Below are 21,200 nucleotides of genomic sequence, written 5' to 3' on the forward strand. Positions count from 1 at the left end.
ATTGGAGTCAATGTACAAAGACCTGTGATCAGCCATGGAGGGAAAGATCAAGAGATTGTGTCGGTATAGGGAAACCATGTGAAGGGGAAGCTAAAGAGACCAAACGGTGTCTAGACCAGACCAGACATCAACTTTGTCCACCAGGTAAGAACGTACAGGTCCATACCCTCTCACATAGGCGGCGGAGCAGAGGATTATCTTTTGTGTTTGGGGGGACGCAACAATGGCCGTCCCCCAAACACAAAAGATAATTCTCTGCTCCGCCGCCAATGCCATCTCATCGGACTTTCAACCTTTGCTCCCGCAATAATATACACCCTGTATTTATTTCCAACTATATATTTACAGTTTGGGATTTGTAGTGGTTGTTGTGGCACTCGGGAGCGAATCAAAATCGGCAGTGCCCTTGCCTCTTTGTGGAATTTTTTGTGCGTGTTTTCAGAAGAAAAATTAAGATAATAAAATTTTACCCAAGTGTGTACCTGATATATATGTCTGGCTATAGATGCATTGTTTTATACACTTCTTCATGAAACTTTCCTGTAAACAAGCTGACTGTTTTTTTTTATCAGTTCGCATTATATATGCTTTGTAAAAAAAATTGTTAGCAGTTCCAAGATTGATTCTATTATTCAAAGTAAGTGAGAATTAAATTTGGCTTTTCGTTTATGACAAGAGTTCACGGACAAGTGTCAGATTTGCAGCTGGATATTGTCTGTCTTTTCTATTAAATCATTATAAGTTTGACCCTCAGTGGAATATCAATCGATTACCCTTAATCTGAATAAAGAAATGACCATGTAAATCGATAAAATTGCTGCACTAAAGATTCATGAAGGATCTACGTTCAGCCTCTAACTCTTGTTCTTCATTAGTAGAGGTCAAGAACATCACGGCCCCTGTGCCTGATGACCTGAAGTGAAAATAAAAAGCTTATTACAGCTTAAATCAGATTATTATACAATATTTACTCGATTTAACGTGCTTACGTTTGTATCTTATTCATCCCTTCTACGATGGTAATTAATAGAGCCTATATTTGCCATATTCGTTTTCCCCCTCGTAACTCTCCCCTATAGGCTTAACAATTGTGTAAACAAAAATGGTAGATTTTAGTAGTTTACAAACAGTATATCATTATTCTCTCTTCATCTCCCTCCCTCCCCCTCTCTAAATCTCTCCCCATCTCCACTTCCTCCTTCTCGCCCCCCTTCTCCCTCCCTCCCTCCCTCCCCGATCTCTAACTACAGTTGATGGGAGGTGGTCAATGTGGAGCTTCTGGACCGAGGGTTGCAGTGTGACCTGCGAACGTGGAGTCAGGATCAGAGAAAGAAAATGCAACAATCCTCCACAAGCTGGATTAGGGAAAGGTGAGTGGGAAAGGCATAGTGAGAACCATGTAGTATTTTCTATAACTTTATCAGTGTTTTCATTTCTATTTATCTATTGTTTTATTATAACTTAATCACTTACTTAGTCATACCTGACATTTTACGATCTGAAATCGCTAATAAATCGTATATAAAAAATTAGCATTTTGACACAAAATCGTTCTTAATCAATATGTTATCATCTGCAATATCATTACAATGCTTACACTGACTGGAATGAAAATCAACTTAATCCCAAATCGTAGACAGTCGCACGACTGTTCTGTTCCACTCTCTTGAAAAATCGTTCCCAGCATTCTTTTTAACATTTTGATAAATGTTCTCCTACGGGGATGTTTCTTAAAACACGTTCCAAACTCTAGGGCCAGAAAATGAAATTAATTATTTACCCCAAATTGGTATCATTTTTGTCAAGATTCACATTTCGCTTTTCCTCGTTCCTTTATTGTGTTAGGCTATATCGTAGTTACAACAGTCTTTGGTCCGCTTTAAAAAAAGATTGTTACTGACTCGACTGTAGTCAGTGCAAGTGTCGAATCCTGCAAAACTTGCAAATTAACCCAAGGAGGGCCATAGAGAGAGAGGATGAGGGGAATCCGTGTCATTAATACAAATCAGCATTAGATATGAACTTAATGTTTTAAAATAATGGGGAAAAAACATACATTTATTAAGGGCAAATTGCCTATTGATTTACACCTGCCTCGTGTATTTTCCATTTGGTCTCATCACACATGATTACAATCCTATTTCGACTGCAAACCTGTTCATCAAGCACCAATTTGGTATAATTGCCGGTTTGGTCCATTCATCATTTATCTAATTTCCAGTGATGCAATACAATTTCGTATAATAGCCACTTGGTCTAACACTATTTGGTCTATGTGGTTAGATTAACTAATTTATGAATCAAATTTTCAGATAGCAAAGTAATGACAATAAGCAGACAAAATGGAAATTATCTGACTATGTATAGGTATCAGACTAAGTGCAGTGTACATCAAACGTCAATAAGAACAAATCGATAGTAGACTGTCATCGGCATTAGCATTTCCCAGAAATATTGACCAGCTGCATGCTTGTCAACCAAGACAATATTATACTTAATACAAACGTTTCTAAGCGCTGGCGATTACCGTTTTCATGATAACTATAACGATCTTTCAAAACAGAAAATCTAACCGAGTCCCCTGTTTTTTTACTTGGGTGTAGTGTGGAGAATGGCCTCTTGTCAAAGGGTACGCAGAAAAAAACTGTGGTGTTAACCGATGTACATAGAGGACAACACCAGTTATTTTATACTGGCGTTAAATTGGTGGTGTTAGTTTTATACCCATAGGTGTTATTACAACACCTTTGGTTTTTACATTTACACTCTATGTTATTATGTTCAATCTCTAGGGTGTAATTTTAACACCTCAGGGTGTGGTCCTCTATTAACACCAATTGGTGTCAGTTTTTACACCACAGTTTTTACAGTGTAGGCCCTACTTGTGACGTGTTGAGATTCGAACTCCCTACCATGTGATCAAAGGTCTACAGATACTACCTCTGCCACATGACGATACGCAAATTGAATTATGAAGAATTTTCATCACCGATCCGATTAAGTGAATTATCCCTTCTAGAAGGAAGTTGAGCCTTAAAAAACCCTCAGATTTTAGTACAAGGAAAGAAAACGAGAAGTTTCGCAAATGACCCGCATCTGTCTAACTTAGCTAGTCAGAGGATATCAATACCTGGACAACCATCCTTATACCGATTTGTCTTCTGACGTGCACAGAGAAAGGTTTTAAAATGGAGCGTTATTCCTTGTGGCAGGTTGACATTAGAAAGCGAGCGAAATGTATTCGAAGATGCGATGGCGATTAATGGACTGATAGCAATAAGTACGTCGTATTATGGCCGAAAAGAGAACAGGAAACCCGATAGACCTTTTCCAAAATACCGAGGAACCTAAAAAAAACCCCGCTGAAATCGCATACATTCGTAATTCCGAAGCTTCGTTATTTCGAAGGTTCGGATATCCCAAAGGTTTGTTATTCCGAAGGTTCGTATTTCTGAAGGTTCGTAATTCCGAAGGTTCGTTAGTCCGAAAACTAAATGATTAAATAACCTTATTCCGTTTTCGGATAAATGAACCTTGAGAACATCGAACCTTATTTCGTTTTCGGATTATCGAACCTTCGGAATAACGCCACAAAAGTTCGGATTAACGAACCCTTTTACGTTTTCGGATCGAACATCGAGGTTTAGGCAATTTACGTGTTTCGGAATTATGAGCCTTCGGAATAAAGAACCTTCGGAATTACGAAATGTAACCGCTGCAATAGCAGACATTACAGCGATCCTCTAAAGAGGGGGGGGGGGTGCAGGATATATAGGTACTATATCCGTCATTGCATTGGCTTTGCAAATGTAGGCTATCCTGATAGCACTTTTTGAAAGCGTTCAACATGATTAGGTTCATGCCTTTATACATCTTAGACATTTAAGTGGACCTGTCAGTATTCAGCCATTTTTTTTCTAATAAGAAATAAATGCGCTTTACAGCTAAGCAACTGTAGATGGTGATAGTGGCAGTGATGGGGATGATGTCGATGGCAATGATGCTAAGTGAAAGAGGAGGCGAAAGGAATGACGCATCCACTTAATATTGTTTTTCTTTCTTTTCATTCAGATTGTAAAGGAAGAGCGAATGACACGATGCCGTGTACCATCAATGTTCCGTGTCCTGTAGATGGACAATGGCAGCCGTGGGCGCCGGTACTGCATTGCTCTAAGAACTGCGGAGGAGGAACCGGCTACAGTAATCGTACCTGTATCCCACCTAGAAACGGAGGCAATCCGTGTGAGGGGAACTTTGAGAATTTCGAACTTCCTTGTAACACTGAGGCCTGTCCAGATGCTACCCTTCCCCCTGGTACGTATTTGATATGGTGAGTTGTGCGTTAGGGTGTGTCTGTAAGGGAGGGTGTGTGTGCATGTTATTTTATATATATATATATTTTTTTTTTGGGGGGGGTAATTGGTATGATCATGGGGGCCTGAATTACAGTCCTGGTATGTCTTTCATAAAGATGTTCGTAAATTGATAGCGACTTTAAGAACGACTGGTGAACCTTTCCTACGCACTATAATCACCATTGTACATCTACTGTTGAATATAATTTACCAAAAGAAAAAGTCACTCTTAGGTTTACAAACCCGGGGGGAGGGACTCACGAAATAAGGCATACTGGGACGTGCCGCTGGAATGGGTTGTTTTTTTTTTCAATGAAATCCCTCAACATGTGGTAGGGCTTTATGCTGGAAAATCCCTAAACATGGCCCTCGTAAATATGGGCATTGGATTTGAACCTTCAGCCGCACACCTACGTCCAAACCAAATCTAAGTACCCCCCCCCCCGGTTACAAACATCTCTATGAAACGGTCCCCAGTACTCAGGTTTTGTATCATCATTCAGCATGACAATCAACCTTTACTTGCCCCCCCCAAAAAAAAAAAAAAAAAAAAAGAAATACCGTGGGTAAAATGCAGAATAAACAGTATCAACTGCCTCAAACGCATTCTTTTCAAATCATATAAGAAATTGACATATCTCTCATCGGAGACAAGGATAGTGTTCTGACAGGTGATTGTCAAGAACACTTTCACTGCAGTCTCTTAGCATTTGTAGATTTTGTCTCAGGTTTAAAGTTTAGAAAGATATTGTAATATGATATGCACAGAATAAGAAAGCGATATTTTTTTGACAGCTATATTATACTCTGAGTGCATGGGGTGAAATCGAAGCCGAATAAGCGGACTTCATATCAGCCGTTTGCGAGAAGTTGTAACGGATATCAAGTCCGACTGGATTTGCTTTTAGGATAAAAGGGATTGAGCGAAAAGGAGAAGGTCGGTATGGGAGTGTCGGATGGTGGAGGAGGGTGGAGGAGGAGGAGGAGGGAAAGGAGATACATCGAGAAGAAGGTGAAGACATAGGAGGGAAGAAGAGGAAATGCAAGAGAGGAATTGCAAAGAGAAGGGGGATACGAAGAATATTGAAGGATTCTGAGAGAAGGAGGGGAAAAAGAACAAGTAAAAATGTGGGGAAGGAATAGAAGAAGAAGGAAAAAAAGAAGGAGAAGAAAAAAAGAAGGAGAAGAAGGATGAGGAGAAGAAATAGAAGGAGAAGAAGATGAGGATGACGTGGAAGAATATATTAAAAAGAAAAGATAAATAGCAATTGGATAACAATACCTGTCGACCTTGGCGACATTAAAGAAGCAGTTCTGAAAAAAAGAAGAATAAAAAGAAAGAAAAGAAAAACAATTCATAACACGTGTATATAGAGAAGTGAATGATGATAAAACCGATATCCAGTGAGTAAAAAACAAAGGAATAAAGAACCAAATTTGAATAACTTTATAATTGAAAAATGATTAAAATTTCTTTTTTTTTCAATAATTGTCTGATTTCAATTTCTTTGTTCATAGAACTTGAAAGTGGGTTGAGGACATTGTTAGATGGTAAGTTGACATGCAAGGTCTTTTGTTACTAGTAACACAGTTTATCTCTTATGTAGATTCTCGTTTGAAAGATAAAATTTAAAATACCAAAAAGAAAGCAAAACTGTAAGTTTTATATTAAAAAAATTGTCAATCAGTTGTTGAAATTAAGTGCATCTCTCAATGTTACACGTCGAATTTGGATATTTTGGCTGGGTATTTGATCTATGAATAAACCCAATGATTTAGGGGTGTTTTCATCACTTTCGACCAGTAAAAGTTTTTAGTATGGTTGTCCGTGACATCGATTAAATGTAGGAAACTCAGTTGATTTATAATTTGACTTTGATTTATCTATAATTTCATTTTATATACATCTCAAATTGTTTACCCCAAACGTCTATAAGGGTATAGAGACCAATGAATCAAGTACACGTTTGTCAGTAAAAAAGTAGTATTCATAAAACACAAATTATTATTAAAAGAATAATAATAAACGTAAGGGACTATCATAGAATACTGAAACCGTCGTCTCAAACAATGCACAGTCGTGACATATTCATTTCATCGCAGCCTGCGATTCGCTATTGAAAGCGAACAATCATTGCTCTTTAATCTTGCCTCTTGTGTGTTTCATAATCAGGAAGCCATGTTAATCTTGTCCGAGAACCTGGTGAGGAAGCTTTAATGGACTGTACTGAAGCTATCAGACTAGTTCATCAGAACTATTCAGACGCTCGTATAGAATGGAGAAGGAACGGACAACGATTAGCAATAGATGGAGCAAGGATACAGTTAGACACTGGCAGGCTGGGTAAGAAAGTGTAAGAATTTGTTTGGTATGGGCAAACCAGCGAGGTATTACACAAACATGCTTGAGAATAATCGCACAACCTTGCGAGAAGAAAATAGAAGACCACGTGAAGAAGTTATATGATGAGGATGATGGGTTATTGGATCACGCTTGTATCCGCCTCCGATGGGCGCAGATATGGCGCTTGCGAAAATATGCGAAATGTCTCACAAGTTTCAAAGTCTTCAAACAATGCTTAGAATCATGCAGATCAAATACTGTTGTAGTTATACTACAGTAACCTTATTCATACGATGATGTTGGAATGGGGAGCAGAAAGGTTTTCAGGTAAGACTCGAAAGTTGATTGGGTCTCTGCTCTGCTGATAAATTTGGGAAGGCTATTCTACAGCTTTGTTCCAGAGACATAGAAGGCTCTGTCAAGTTACAGGCAGACCTCAACCATCTTCCCTCATTCTACAGCGTAGTTGATCAGTCGATATTTCTGGAAATCGTAAGCCCGGGTTCGGTTAGTTTCATAGGATGTTGAAAAAATGTATCACAAACGATGCATTTACACAGCAGTGTAGGATCTGATAATTAAAATATGATTTTTTTTTAGATAAATGACTTATTTTTATCTTAGTTCTGTCTTTTCCATGTCGGGGGTGTCCTCATCACTTCAACATATAACTTATCCTTATTAATTCACAAATGTCTTTGATCTTTGATTGTCACTGCAGTCTTTGAAGCAGTGAATTCCGGTGACAATGGAGTTTACACATGCCAAGCCGAAGCTGGAGGTGTAAGCGACGTAGTATTAGCTGTGTTCAGTCTAGCAGGTGGGTGTCCACGTGTGACAAAAGAAATTTAAGATGTATCAAATATTCCTTAAAAAAAAAATCTTAGACAAAGTTTATGTTTATCTATTTTTTTTTCTCTAAAGAGGGGCATGACGGTTCACCCAGCGTCTTTCAAACGTCCCCTACAAAAATAATAAGGGCCAGTTGCTATTCTAGGTATAGCATTTTTACTGCTTCTCACCAATTAAGATATATATTTTTAAAAAATGAATTTCAATGGAAATAATCAAGCTATTCAGGGGTGAACATGTGGGGATCAAAAAGATTATTAAAAAAGGAATGGGTTAAAAAAAAAGAAGGAATAATACGAAAAAAAGTATTGGATGGAGTGCCCTGGGTCGTGTGACTAAACCCTTCTTTCTATAATAGTCAACTGAAGATCCAACCCCCATTATCCCTAGAATGCAGCCCCCCCCCCTGCGTTTACACAGGCAGTGAAATGGAAAAAAATGCTAAATTTTGATTGGGATTTATCACACTTAATTTATCGTGCTGTATCCCAAGACATTTTCTACAAATTTACCAACTTTCAGAGATATACATGTACATCTTTGGAAAGGTCGAATTTGTTCAAAGCAATGTCTACCCACAAAGTATTTGAAATTAAATATTTTACCCCATCGCATGAGTTGCATCAATATTTTTTTATGATTGTGGGTTTGACGATGTATAAAATCTCCTGTCATTACTCTTTATTCGCTGTCATACTGACAAACTCTGCAAGTGCGGGGGATATATACACACTCTCCATAAAAACATATCATTATAAGGTAGTGAATGAAAGTTGAGGTAAAAACCATATTTATTTACCCCATTAGACAGTGCAAGTAGAGTGATGGACAGTATTTGAAGATGTCTGAAGTCCCAAAAAATCCAATCAGCCGAAGAGCGCTAAAATCGATATTGAAGTATACAGAATTTAATAGGCGAACAGTAAATGCTATCGCAAGGTTGGGAGAAAACACCCAATTTTACTCGAAGCTACTTGGGAAAATCATTACCTGATTAAAACGAAAGGTTTCTAAAAGAAGAATTAAGTGATCATTGTAAGTAGGGTTAAAATATTGTAAAGAAGAAGTGGGAAGGTCATGTTAGAAGAGATTGAATTCAGAACAGTCTTACTCGAAACTGCTGGGGGCATTTAGATTGAACATTTAGAATGTAAGAAAACAATAAAGATCTCAGCAAGATACATTATAATGAGACAAAATGTAATGATTATTGTGAGGAAGAAAGGGAAAAGGCATATTAGCTTGATATTCTCACAATATTCGTATATTCCTGATTAAATGCATTGCATATTGATTGCAGATTTGTTATAGAATAAGAAAGAAAGACAAAAAATTGATTATATTTAGAAACAGGTAGGTCTCACATCAAGTTAGCGTTAGAAGAGGGAATAAAAGGGTGAGTGGAAGAAGGCAAGGAAGAGCGATAATAAGAGAGAATATAGAGAAATAGACAGATGGAAAAGAAAACCAATGAAATGAAGCAAACGAAAATACTCAAGAATATTCACGAGTAATGGGAGGGGAATATGTGTAAAGTGCATGAGACATGTGCAACATACAGAGAAATAAAATAGTATGAAAGGGGCAACTAATACCTGTATGACAAAAAAAAGAAGTTTTGGGGAATATAATGGGAAATAAACCATCCCAAAACCGACGAAAACTGAAATGACATCCTGACAATCATGACATAGAATGTGTGTTAATCGCCCTCGTCACTCCTTCCAAATACATTATTGATCCGTTCAATGTTGTTACCTATGGTTACCAATTGTGGATAAATGATATCACATGCTTGGCACAGCTGATAAATGATCAATAATATATTGAACGGGATGCAACTCTGTAGGCTTTTCACTGACACCCCCCCGTCTCTGATCTGTCGCAAGAATCCTTTTATGGCAACGAAAAAAATAAAAACCATAATAATTAATATCATAAGAAGGATGATGAGATTTTTTTTCGGTATGCATGTGTTGTTTTAATGATGATCTAAAAAATTTCCATGAAAATCTGAGTTCGATCATTATCTTAGTTTATGATTTTCCGGATGCGGATGTTTTTTTTTCAGTTTCCATATTTTTTTTCAAATATCTCGACCCGATTCAATATCATACAAAAATTACACAATATCATGATAAGCTCTTAAAGAAATAGACAAATAGAAATACAGTGCATTGACCTATTGCCTGCTGTTCGCGCGTTCAAAGAAATAGGGTCCGAGCTTGAATTTTAGAAAATGTATGCTCTCCAGATCCAGATCCAGATTTTTTTTTATTGCACAACCCTGCTTTCTCTTCCAAAATATACTTCGTGACTGTGCGAGCATAATAACACATGAATGCTATTTTTAAGCTGAAGGGAAAGGTCAAGATTTGTTCTAAATATTCTTCAAATAAACATGCCCTTTAACATAAGCTTTTACGGCATTGAATTCACGCGGCAGTCCCAAGAAGAAGGATATTGATGGGACGTGCTTGCAGGAAGACAATTAAGAAAAGTGGCAACACCTTGTAACTGTATCGACATGATTCAATATTATCTGTTTATGCGATACCAAATTAATATGCTTTCACGCCTTCATAAGCATTGGTTGCAAGCAGAAAGAATATCTAATTGCTGTAATATTCTTTTTTTTTTCTTTGAAATGTTCTGAAAATGGTATTCAGGAATGGTTTCCTATAATCTAACTCGTCCTTTTTTTAAACTTCGTCTATTTCACTTTCGATTTCACTAACTTTTTAATCAAACAATTTGATACACAGTGTACCACATAAAATTGAGTCCCAAATTCATAGTCATTAAATTTGTAGGTTTGGATATATGTACACATACATTTTTAAAGCAATATATGAGCTTCCTGGCATTTGTAATTTCTGGTACCCTTATGATAAATTATGTAGTTGATATTTATTGTAAATCTACGCAATGCAATGTTATAAAAGGAAGGGTGTAACGGTTGCTTCTGGATAATTATGAATTAGATTGATTTTATACTGAACTTGATATCTAAGCAATGCAAAAAAAATAACACAATGAAGAAATTATAATCTATTTAAATTCAAATGAATATAAAGTGAGAAGTCATTTAATTAATAAATTATTTTTAATAAACGGCTAAATACTGGATTGATGAATAAGCAAAATCAATTAAACAAATTAACTTATGAATTGAAATCAATGAAAAGATAATTTCTTGTTTGTTCCATTATTTACATGTATGCATGCATTCATTGATTTACTTATGCATATTTTAATTCATTACTTCACTGTGTAGTGTGTACTAATCCATTTTATTTATTCATTAATTTATTTTTGGCTCCTTTCATGTTGTTATTCATGTGTTTCTTTGATTTTTCTGTTTCCAAAGGTTTCATTCCCATTTAAAGATACTATATGGTTGAGAAACAGTGCGCCGTTTCACCTCTGTATGAAATTGTCTTATAATTATGATAATAAATAAATAGTTTGTTTCATTTCATGTACAGTACCACCTGAGGCTCCTGATATACAGGGTTATGAGGCTGAAGGCTTGGAAATACCATGTAATGGGGAACAGTTAGGACTACTGTTTGATGGCTTTACAACACAATGGTATAAAGGAGATAAACTTATTAAAAGTTATGAAGATGTTGAACCGGAAGAGGTGAGAAATTATTGATTGATTGATTGATTACTAGTAAATTAATTAATTTATTCATTCATTTTTTTACTCATTCATTCATTCATTCATCAATTTGTCCTATATTCATTCATATCGTCTATTTTTTATCGATCGGTCATCATTTTCATTTTCTATTTTGTTACACTGTTTATATGATGTAAGATGATCTCCGTCCCGCGCCCATTGAGTTTTATTGATGAAAAATCGGACATTATACAAAAACATTGATTCATAGCTACTTTTGTAACCACTTCTTACACTAACATTCTGCTCCAATGCATTTTCCCCCTTTCCATCCAAAATTTGAACCGACTTTAATATAAGAGCTGTAGGATGGGAAGGGATAAATCAGTTATTACAATACCATTCCCAGTTGAAAATTATTTTGCATTAAAGATTTTCATCGCTGGTACTGGCAAACCAATATACGAGTAATAAGATTTTTCTGTAAATAATACTATAATAGTTTTGGTTACCGTACAGATAAAGTAAATTATCACGTCGCTATTCATTTATCTTCATATTTTCCAAATATGTATTTTTTCCCCAAAACCATGGTTGAACGGAAGGATGTGCTATTATATTTATGATTTTTTCGCAGGTTAACGTGGAACATTTTAAGAACATTGATGAGAGGTATGCAGGTGTATATAGGTGTGTTGTGATACATTACAAGTCACAGAGACAGTGGGTCACTAACATCGCACAGGTTGAAGGTAATTTATCTCTTGCATCCAATTTAATCATTGCTTAATTAATTAAAGGACCAGTCCACCCCAACAGAAACTTGATTTGAATGAAAAGAGAAAAATTCAACAAGCATTAGACTGAAAATTTCATCAAAATCGGATGTAAAATAAGAGGTTATGGCATTTTAAAGTTTCGCTTATTTTCAACAAAATAGTTATATGAACGAGCCAGTTACATCCAAATGAGAGAGTTGATGACATCACTCACTCACTATTTCTTTTGTATTTTATTATATGAAATATTTTCATTTTCTCATCATTGTCATGTGAAATGAAGTTTCGTTCCTCCCTGAACACGAGGAATTTTGTTATTTTAACATTTTGTGCTTCAGGCATGGAGGTCCTTATCGTCAAATTCGTAAAAATTTAAATATTGTATAATTCAAACAATAAAAAACAAAAGAAATAGTGAGTGAGTGACATCATCGACTCTCTCATTTGGATGTAACTGGCTCGTTCATATAACTATTTTGTTGAAAATAAGCGAAACTTTGAAATGTCATAAGATTCTTATTTTACATCCGATTTTGATGAAATTTTCAGCATTGTGCTTGTCTGATTTTTCTCTATTGATTCAAATAAACATTTTTCTGAGGTGGACTTGACCTTTAAACAATGATCACAAACGAAAAGGAATCGAACCTTAGACATTTTCCTTCCTGATGATAAATTATATTCAAATAGACCTATGACATTATATGCCTATGTACTCATACAAAATGTCGAAGAATTAGTGAAGTAACCTGTGGGTTTTCATTTGTTATGAGTGTTACTCTAAGCGTTCATCACAAACGTAGAACGTTGTGATAATTCATTTCGTCTTAAACATCTCATACATGTATTATACAGTGTAGCCATTATTTCATTATCGCTTTCGCTCTTTGATATTCCCCCTCTAAATTCATTATATCTGTCCATAAGCCGTATGTATCGGTCTATCTGTTCTTTAGTCGTTTCTGCTTAAAATTTTGAATAATGCTCAATCTACTTTAGATTTAAAAATTGCTTATGAATTATTTAATGTATTTCATATATGTCATTGAAAATGAAGACATTGGTAATTGAACACAATCTCATTCATAATCAAGATAACTAATAACTTAGCGTATGAATCATTACAGATGCATGAGAAAAAAGGAGTGAAATAATATTGAACACCGATTCCTGTGCAAGATTCTTATAATATTTATCACTTTCTTTTTCCAATCTCTTTCTAGTTTTGCCTAAAAGAGGTAAGTAGTCCTAAACAGTAAAAGGGAAAAGTGGGCGCTTTGCTCAATAAATACGTGAAGTGAAAGTCCTGTACGTTTCTCATTTCAATCTATCTTGGAAACATGGATATTAAGTTCACCCTTTTAAATTTAATTGTATCATTCGTTATCAGATCCTTTACAAAATGGGTAAAAGAAATAAAGAAGATTAATTTTTGCTCGAGACTGGCTTGAAAAATTAAGAAGAGATGTTCAAACTATCATCCCTTCCATTCATCGTCATCTTCTCTTCTTCGTCGTCGATAGCGTCTTCAATTTGATCGACCCCATCTCATTGTCTCTTCCTCTCTCTCCGACAATCTCTTCCCATCCTTCTTCTTCTCCCTACTCTACTTTATCAATATACCTCTCTCTTTTTCCCCTGTAACTGTACTTTTCAGTAATAGGAGAGATTTCACCAAGGAAATTTCCTCTGACCTTTTTACTGTCATTTTTTTTCTTCTTCAAAGCTCTGATCCCAAAACACACTTCACACACTACAACAGACGTTTCATGCCATTCCTTTCGAGTCTAAATCCAATATCCGGTTCGTTCCGCACCCCGGGCAATCCAAATATTATTAGCTTACAAATACTAAGTATTGTAAGAACGGATTGCCGGTGGGTGAGGTATTGACTCCAAGGTTGGGTGTATTACATGCGAAGATTTCTTGAAAATCCTTGTCACGAGACAACCATCTACCACAAGCTTCTGTACAAAAGCAGAACAAAATATCGAAATTACATGTGGATTTACCCCTCCTTCCATCACCGTCCATTGCGTACTACATGGCAAATACAGTATGAAGTATAATCTTATGCAACTCTCCCTTTTTACACCTTTTTGTTTGATATTATTATCTTGGTTAGATGTGAACATGTTTACTCTCAGGCAAAGAAGGAACACACAACATCGTGAAAACACCGTTTCCGTTTGACAATAAACAATGTACATAGTGTTGGTCTACTGCCAACTCCACTCACCACATGGTCAACTTTCATTTAGTCTAATGCCATTCCGTCCATCAACATTTCGTCTAACAACCATTATTTTGGTCAAATCGGGGGAGAAATCAGGAAACTGGCCAGAAATGCACCATGGGTCAAGTAGGTTTTCCTTCATTACTTTCACTTTGATTGACGAGTGTAGTCAAGACGCTCATTTAGAATTTGGCCCACCTGACACGTGCACTGACATGTTAATTTGATTTGTACGCATGTTTTACTCTGGGTCTCTGTATCTGAGGGGAAAAGGGAAGAGAATCCTGCACAACATGACCTGCACTGTCAGTCACACATTAAATGAAAAGGAAAATTTATTAAGATTGTTACTCAAGTCCGAATTGAAATTGGTCGATTTTGAAATTCGTTGCAGATGACCAGATAAGAAAATCAGAAAAACGAAATAATAACTACCGCAAAGCTTGTACATCATTTTTCATTGATCTCAAATCAAAGGATTTCTAAACACATAACAAGCGCTATAAGTCTTTAGCACTTGTATGTGAATGAAAACAATTCATTTACCACAACAATGACTTTGTATGACTGACAATTTCATTTGTTGACAAAGGTATGTTGAATAATAATCCCGATTTACGACCTTTGATATTTTTCTTTCGTTTCCCCAGCTTTGTATTCTTTTTTTCCACTCTCGATCTAGTTTGAATTAGGAGCAATGTAATTTATTTGCATATTACCTTCCGTGAATCTTGCATTCTTTGGCAGCTATGACCAAACGCTTGATGGCGATGGCGAAAGAGAAGGCAAAGGGTTCGTCGTTTGTCTTGATAGCGGGTAGTATCGGAGGAGTCCTTGTCGTTTTTCTCATTGGATGCTGTATCTGCGTCTGCTGGTAAGCATTTTAATCTCGTAAGGGGAGATCCAGGGCACCAAGATCGAAAACCGGCGACGCCTACATTTGGAAGTCTTCATCCGTTCAAAATGTTCTGTTTTCTAAACAATGATCTGGCACTCATCACTGTCGTGATATCAGTGTGCTTCCACCCCCACCCCCCCCCCCAAAAAAAGAACGATGTGTACAGAGCTTATATGAAATACTATGACATTAATGAAATTCTATATTTGATCGGGGCGATCATAACTCTTAGAAAGACAAGACCTAGGTCTTTGTTATAAATGGGAGAGGATGGGGCATTCTAATTTTACATCGGGGCTTGACTCATTAGTGTTTGTGGTACTATCTGTAACTTCATTAAAACAAGTATAAAGAATGTTATCATTTTCTTCCCTTATCATTCCTGTGCCTGTTTCGACCCTTCCCTCATATCTTTCAGGAAAGATAGGACAATCCAGTAGATTTAACTCAGATCTAATGGGATGTCGTTCATCACTAACATTCATTCTGACACGCCAGATTAATATACACTAAAAGCTGACATGGAGCCATATAAATCGTTGTCTTTCGTTATCTGCGGTTAAGCTTGAGAATGAATTATGTCGGCAGTATTCATAATGCAAGTTTCTTTATTTTAAGTCAAAAAAGGTCCCTGGCTAGATTTGAGCTTAGATGGCGCTCCTCCAGATAATCTTTCGATTTATATTAATCGGTCTTTGTATGATGAAGCATTATTCGTTTTACAATATAAATCATAACATAACAACCCCACACACAAAATGTATACTATGACTCACGGGTACGTTACCTCTAATGGGGACTCATCCCGTGATCTCCGATCCTTGAAACTTATGGGGTCAAATGACAAGTATAGATCCTGCAAAATACCCTGCAATATTGCCTTTCCTTTTAAGAACGTAATACAAAACGTTTTCTTTATACTAAATTACTCACTACAGCTGCTTCGGTGAAGAGGATGACTTGGACAAGGATAGAAATCTTGACAAAGAAGCAGCTAAACCGTTACTCGGTGATGGGGACAGGAAACATGGAAAACCAAAGTCTGGAGCTTCGTCACCAGTCAAAAAGAGTACTACGAGTCCGGCAAAGAAAATGCCAGTTGGACCACCCGGTGCGGCAAAGCCTCATGCTGCAAAACCAGGTACTGCGAAACCTGGTACCGCGAAACCAAGTACTGCGAAACCAGGTACTGCAAAACCTGGTGCTGCGGCGAAACCCGTTGTCCCTCAGGTCAAACCTCCCGGGAAAGGACCACCGCAATCTCTTGGAAAAGGTACATCTAGCCCTACGAAAAAAGGGCCTCCAAAATCCATGGACAAAGCGCCACAAAAACCTGCGGATAAAGCACCATCTAAGTCTTTACCAAAGAAAGTAGGTTCTTCACCACCTAAAGCCCCTGGTAAAATACCACCTAAATCCCCAGGTAGTGTACCTACAAAGCTTTCAGGAAAAGTACCCCCGAAACCATCTGCAGGAAAATCAACGTCAAAATCTCCTAATAAGCCCGCCGGTAAGTCCCCTCCAAAGCCAGCTAACAAATCACCGGGCAAAGGACAAGCGAAGCCAGGCGTTCAGATCCGTCCTCCCCCAAAAGGTGGCTCGCCTCAGAAGAAAACCTCCAAGAAAGTGTGAAATCAGGGTTATCTCGGATAGGCAGATAATGTATTCATAGTCATTTCTATTTGAATGCCCTCCAATTACTCCCATTACCAAATGGAATGACCTTGAACAGTCTTTCAAATATTTTCATAGATAATGCCACATTTAGAATTTTAAACAAAAGTTTATACACAAGTCATTCAAAATAATTGTTACATTCTGATGCTAATAAATGTTATTTTAAGTCTCATAATTATATTAAAATGTATAACAACATAAAAATAGTGAAATATTGATGTTCTTTTGCTTTGGTAACGGCATTGGTTTGATCAATGTCAACAGTCAGTGGCATGATAAGTCAAACATTTTTAAGGGGGTCAAAGTAAGCTGCGAGCAAGCGAAGCAAGCAAGCAAAAATGTTTAGCTGTCTTTATACAAAAAATTAGTTTTTAAAAAGCTTTTGACAGAATAGTAAAAAAATGTTATATTTCAACCTTTTCTTTTTATTCGTTCTCTCTCTCTCTCTTGCTCTCTTTAGTCGTGAAATGTTGGGCATCCACTCACCCCAACTCCCCCTCCCGAATCTGTAACCAAGACTGTCATTAATGTCTCATCGTAAATTTCACTTTAAGGATAGGCAGTTATTTAGCTTTGGTACCACCGCTAAAATATTTACAATGTTGGATTGACCATGTGTGCAGAGTGACATGATTTTATCACAATCTGGGACCCGTTTCATAAAGGACTTCAACTGTTGTAACTTTGCCATTATGGCAACTACCATGGTAGCAGCCACTCAGAATCAAGGTTGCCATGGTCGTTGCCATCAGTGGCGGATCCAGAGGGGGGCGCTCCGGGCGCGCGCCCCCCCCCCCCCTATTTTCGCCGGATTTTTTTTTTTTTTTTTGATGGTTATATTTACTGGATTGGTACAATGTAGTCAATTTCAAGGGCTAGATCTAGTCAAAACTATATTTTAACTTACGCTCATGGCCTTTGTGTTCGCACAAATGCACCTCTGTCATACTGTATTGCAATATGTAAATTCCGGAATTCCAGGGCGCGCAAGTCGATTGGTTGGAAAGTTGCACCACTTGTAATCGGGAGTTGCAGTGCAGTGACCAGTGTGAAGATGTTGGATTGGATATCATTTTTTCCCGAAATTTTGTGTTTTTTGTAACATGCGTTTGTCCGTCTTTATGGCAAATACATGTAAATTGTAAGTAACAGATCGCGAGAGAAAGTGTCAACGATGCGAATGATAATGTCTATCCCCGAGATTATTCTTCACTCAAAGATGAAGCCCTATATCGGGCGCCACGTGCGCAGCATTATCATTCTGCCTTGGTCATGTACGTTTTCACTGAAATGTATAGGTCAGACATATTTGTATTTAATGTAAACTAAATTTTACACTTTCTGGTAGATTCAGATGCATATTATCCAGGGCGCCCCAACTAAGTTTCGCCGAAGCAATCATTCCAACGAATTATCAAGGAGCAAAATTGTATATTCTCAATCACCAGTCGACCCCACTCCGCGTTTGCTGTGTATAGGCAGCTATATGTCATGAGCGTAAGGAGCGAAGATTTTATGTGACGGTGGGGGGGGGGGTTGGGGGGAGAATAAAAATACTTTCGTGCTGGGGAAAAACATCTCGAGGACACATTGTGTATTGTTAAAAAGTAGAAATTGTGACGAGAATCCCCTTAAGAAGCATTATATTACTTTGAGGTTGTGCAGAATGACTGGATTATTGAAGATAATTTGAAAATAATACGAGGGAAAAGGTTGATTACCAGAAGATGATGTGTTTTTTTTTCTGTAGTTTGTAACAATTTACTGTGCATTTTGGGGAAAAAAGAACCAAATTTTATGCATGTTGCCATACGACTAAACAATTCTCGTTTGAAACACACAATGTAAATACACAAATGACAATAAACAGAATGGATTATTCGGAACTTATCGATTACAAGTCTCAGTTTCGTATCATTTAAATTTGACGTTTCAATCACACGATGCAAGCAAGTGAAGAGCCTTTGCCAAATGTATGTTTTGAATGACCGCTTATACGGTGTGTGACTGGAAACCAGCTCCTAAATGAGTCAGTATGTGTCTTTTATTCATGAAGTTACAGTGATTTAAGTGTGCATTTTTCTTCTAAAGGTGCTCTAAAAATACGACTTTTGGACATGATTTTTTGAAAAAGTCCTTGCCGTGGGAGGGGGTATCCCCCCTCCCACATCCTCCCCCCGCTCGGTCGCTTCGCTCCCTCGCCGCTGGCGCCCTCCCTATTTCAAAATCCTGGATCCGCTCGTTGCCATAATAGCAAAGTTACAACAGTAATTGTAACTCTTTATGAAATGGGCCCAGATCGTTATTTTCACCACCCGCGTATGTAAGATTTAAGAATTGTAATTTCATTTGTAAGCGTATAGTATTTTTCTCATTAGGTACATATTTTTTTCATGGTCATAAAGGAGCAAGAGAGGAAAGCATACCCAATGAAATACCTAATGAGATGAGGCAAATCCTCCGCCCACACTCTAATTAATCCACATACACAAGTTTGCTCAAAGGCGTACTCCAGGCTGAAAAATATATCACAGAGAAAAAAAAAGACAAATAAAACAATGAAATTAGACCGGACAAGGGATAAGAAGTAATGATATTTTAACCTTTGCATTATTTGTTGAAAATGTTCTACGCATGTCTTCCCGAATACGGAATGAGTAAGCTGATGATGTCGTATCCCTATTATTTTTGTCATGGTATTATGTATTCAAATTTCGTCCATCAAGAATGAAAAAGGCAGATTGGCAGCTGGTTTAATGCAACAGATATTCATTGATGCAATTGAGATACTGTCACATACACATGTAGAAAAACATGAAATAATTATGATTTCATGCAAGAAAAAGGAAAGTGGGAACATCACCAACCTAATGAATAATTAAGACGGTGTGCATAATAACTGTTTTCACCAAATATTGCGAAATTCTAAAATTCAATAATTGTCATCGTCGTTTTCAGATTTTGATGAAATTTTCACCGTTGCTCAGTGAATTTTACCTTATTAATCTAGGTTTAGTTATTATCAGCCCGGAGTACACGTGTGATGAATGATGGCATTTTAACTCTTTATTCATGTACATACAGTTAACCCCTCCTCATCCTCCTCATCTTTTGCTTTGTTGTGGATGACAAGATATATATATATATATATAATAAACACAAGTTTACCAGGTTGACTGAAGGTTCATCAAATTTTATTTGCAACTCTGAGTTTCACGCAACCTTACGTGAGGTGCCCGAAGTTCGCACCTCACGTAAGGTTTCGTGAAACTCAGAGTTGCAAATAAAATTTGATGAACCTCCAGTCAACCTTGTGAACTTGTGTTTATTATTCAAAGCTCTTCCTGTGAAGGACATCGAGCACTCTATTCAAGGATAGAATTAATATATATATACATATATACTCAACAGCGATTGGTAAATGTAAACTTATCATCACACACTCTAAAAAATGAAGTGCTAATTCAGCTCTTAAAGAGCGTGTATAGTGACTGCACTTCGGAGTGCTGATTTTTCTCGTTCAAATTTGAACTAGACAAATCAGCACTCCGAAGTGCAGTCACTATACACGCTCTTTAAGAACTGAATTAGCACTTCATTTTTTAGAGTGCACTATATATATATATATATGTATATACTCTCAACAGAAAGAATTTACGAAAATACAGATTGAGCTGTGACAGCGTAATTTGTACCAGAATATGTCAATTTAGGAATTTTACAGTGCGTATCAAAAAGTTTACCATTAAAGAAACCCTATGAAATTGTATATCATATCCTGAATCTTTTCCACATTTATAGGTTGATACAGGTTTTTGTCTCACCTGCGAAGCAAATTGAGCCGCTTTTCCGACGGCGGCGGCGGCGTCAACATCAAATCTTAACCTGAGGTTAAGTTTTTGAATTGACATCATAACTTTGAAAGTATATGGACCTAGTTAATGTAACTTGGCCATAAGGTTAATCAAGTATTACTGAACATCCTTTTAGAGTTTCATGTCACATGACCAAGGTCAAAGGTCATTTAGGGTCAATGAACTTAGACCACGTTGGAGGAATCAACATCGAAATCTTAACCTGAGGTTAAGTTTTTGAAATGTCATCATAACTTAGAAAATATATGGACCTAGTTCATGAAACTTGGACATAAGTTTAATCAAGTATCACTGAACATCCTGCATGAGTTTCACGTCACATGACCAAGGTCAAAGGTCATTTAGGGTCAATGAACTTTGGCCAAATTGGGGGTATCTGTTGAATTACCATCATAACTTTGGAAGTTTATGGATCTGATTCATGAAACTTGGAAGTAATAGTAATCAAGTATCACTGAACATCCTGTGCGCATTTCAGGTCACATGACCAAGGTCAAAGGTCAATGAACTTTGGCCGAATTGGGGGTATCTGTTGAATTACCATCATAACTTTGAA

General features: G+C 37.0%; 1 protein-coding gene across 3 annotated transcripts; it reads left to right on the plus strand.

Moving 5' to 3' along the window:
* The first annotated feature begins 1,259 nt into the window (after positions 1–1,259).
* On the plus strand, positions 1,260–17,485 carry LOC121410718 (synaptojanin-1-like). 3 transcript variants are annotated; one of them, XM_041602972.1, is made up of 10 exons: positions 1,260–1,370; positions 4,072–4,314; positions 5,874–5,906; positions 6,529–6,699; positions 7,421–7,519; positions 11,040–11,197; positions 11,817–11,931; positions 13,182–13,196; positions 14,942–15,068; positions 16,031–17,485. In XM_041602972.1, exons 1-10 carry the CDS (start codon positions 1,268–1,270, stop codon positions 16,722–16,724), a joined length of 1,758 nt encoding a protein of 585 aa, XP_041458906.1. In that variant the 5' UTR covers positions 1,260–1,267; the 3' UTR covers positions 16,725–17,485. The 3 variants fall into 3 exon arrangements, with proteins under 3 accessions (XP_041458906.1, XP_041458908.1, XP_041458907.1); XM_041602973.1 differs by lacking the exon at positions 1,260–1,370 and adding an exon at positions 3,148–3,280; XM_041602974.1 differs by lacking the exon at positions 7,421–7,519.
* Positions 17,486–21,200: the final 3,715 nt, after the last annotated feature.

Source organism: Lytechinus variegatus, chromosome 3 (assembly GCF_018143015.1).
Source record: "Lytechinus variegatus isolate NC3 chromosome 3, Lvar_3.0, whole genome shotgun sequence".
Lineage (NCBI taxonomy): Eukaryota > Metazoa > Echinodermata > Echinoidea > Temnopleuroida > Toxopneustidae > Lytechinus > Lytechinus variegatus.

Bases quoted from the DNA above. Each gene is read 5' to 3' on its own strand.
- LOC121410718 (XM_041602972.1), top strand. From the start codon at position 1,268: ATGTGGAGCTTCTGGACCGAGGGTTGCAGTGTGACCTGCGAACGTGGA. The intron at 4,315-5,873 runs GTACGTATTTGA...CTTTGTTCATAG, and splicing joins AGATGCTACCCTTCCCCCTG to AACTTGAAAGTGGGTTGAGG. The intron at 7,520-11,039 runs GTGGGTGTCCAC...TTTCATGTACAG, and splicing joins AGCTGTGTTCAGTCTAGCAG to TACCACCTGAGGCTCCTGAT.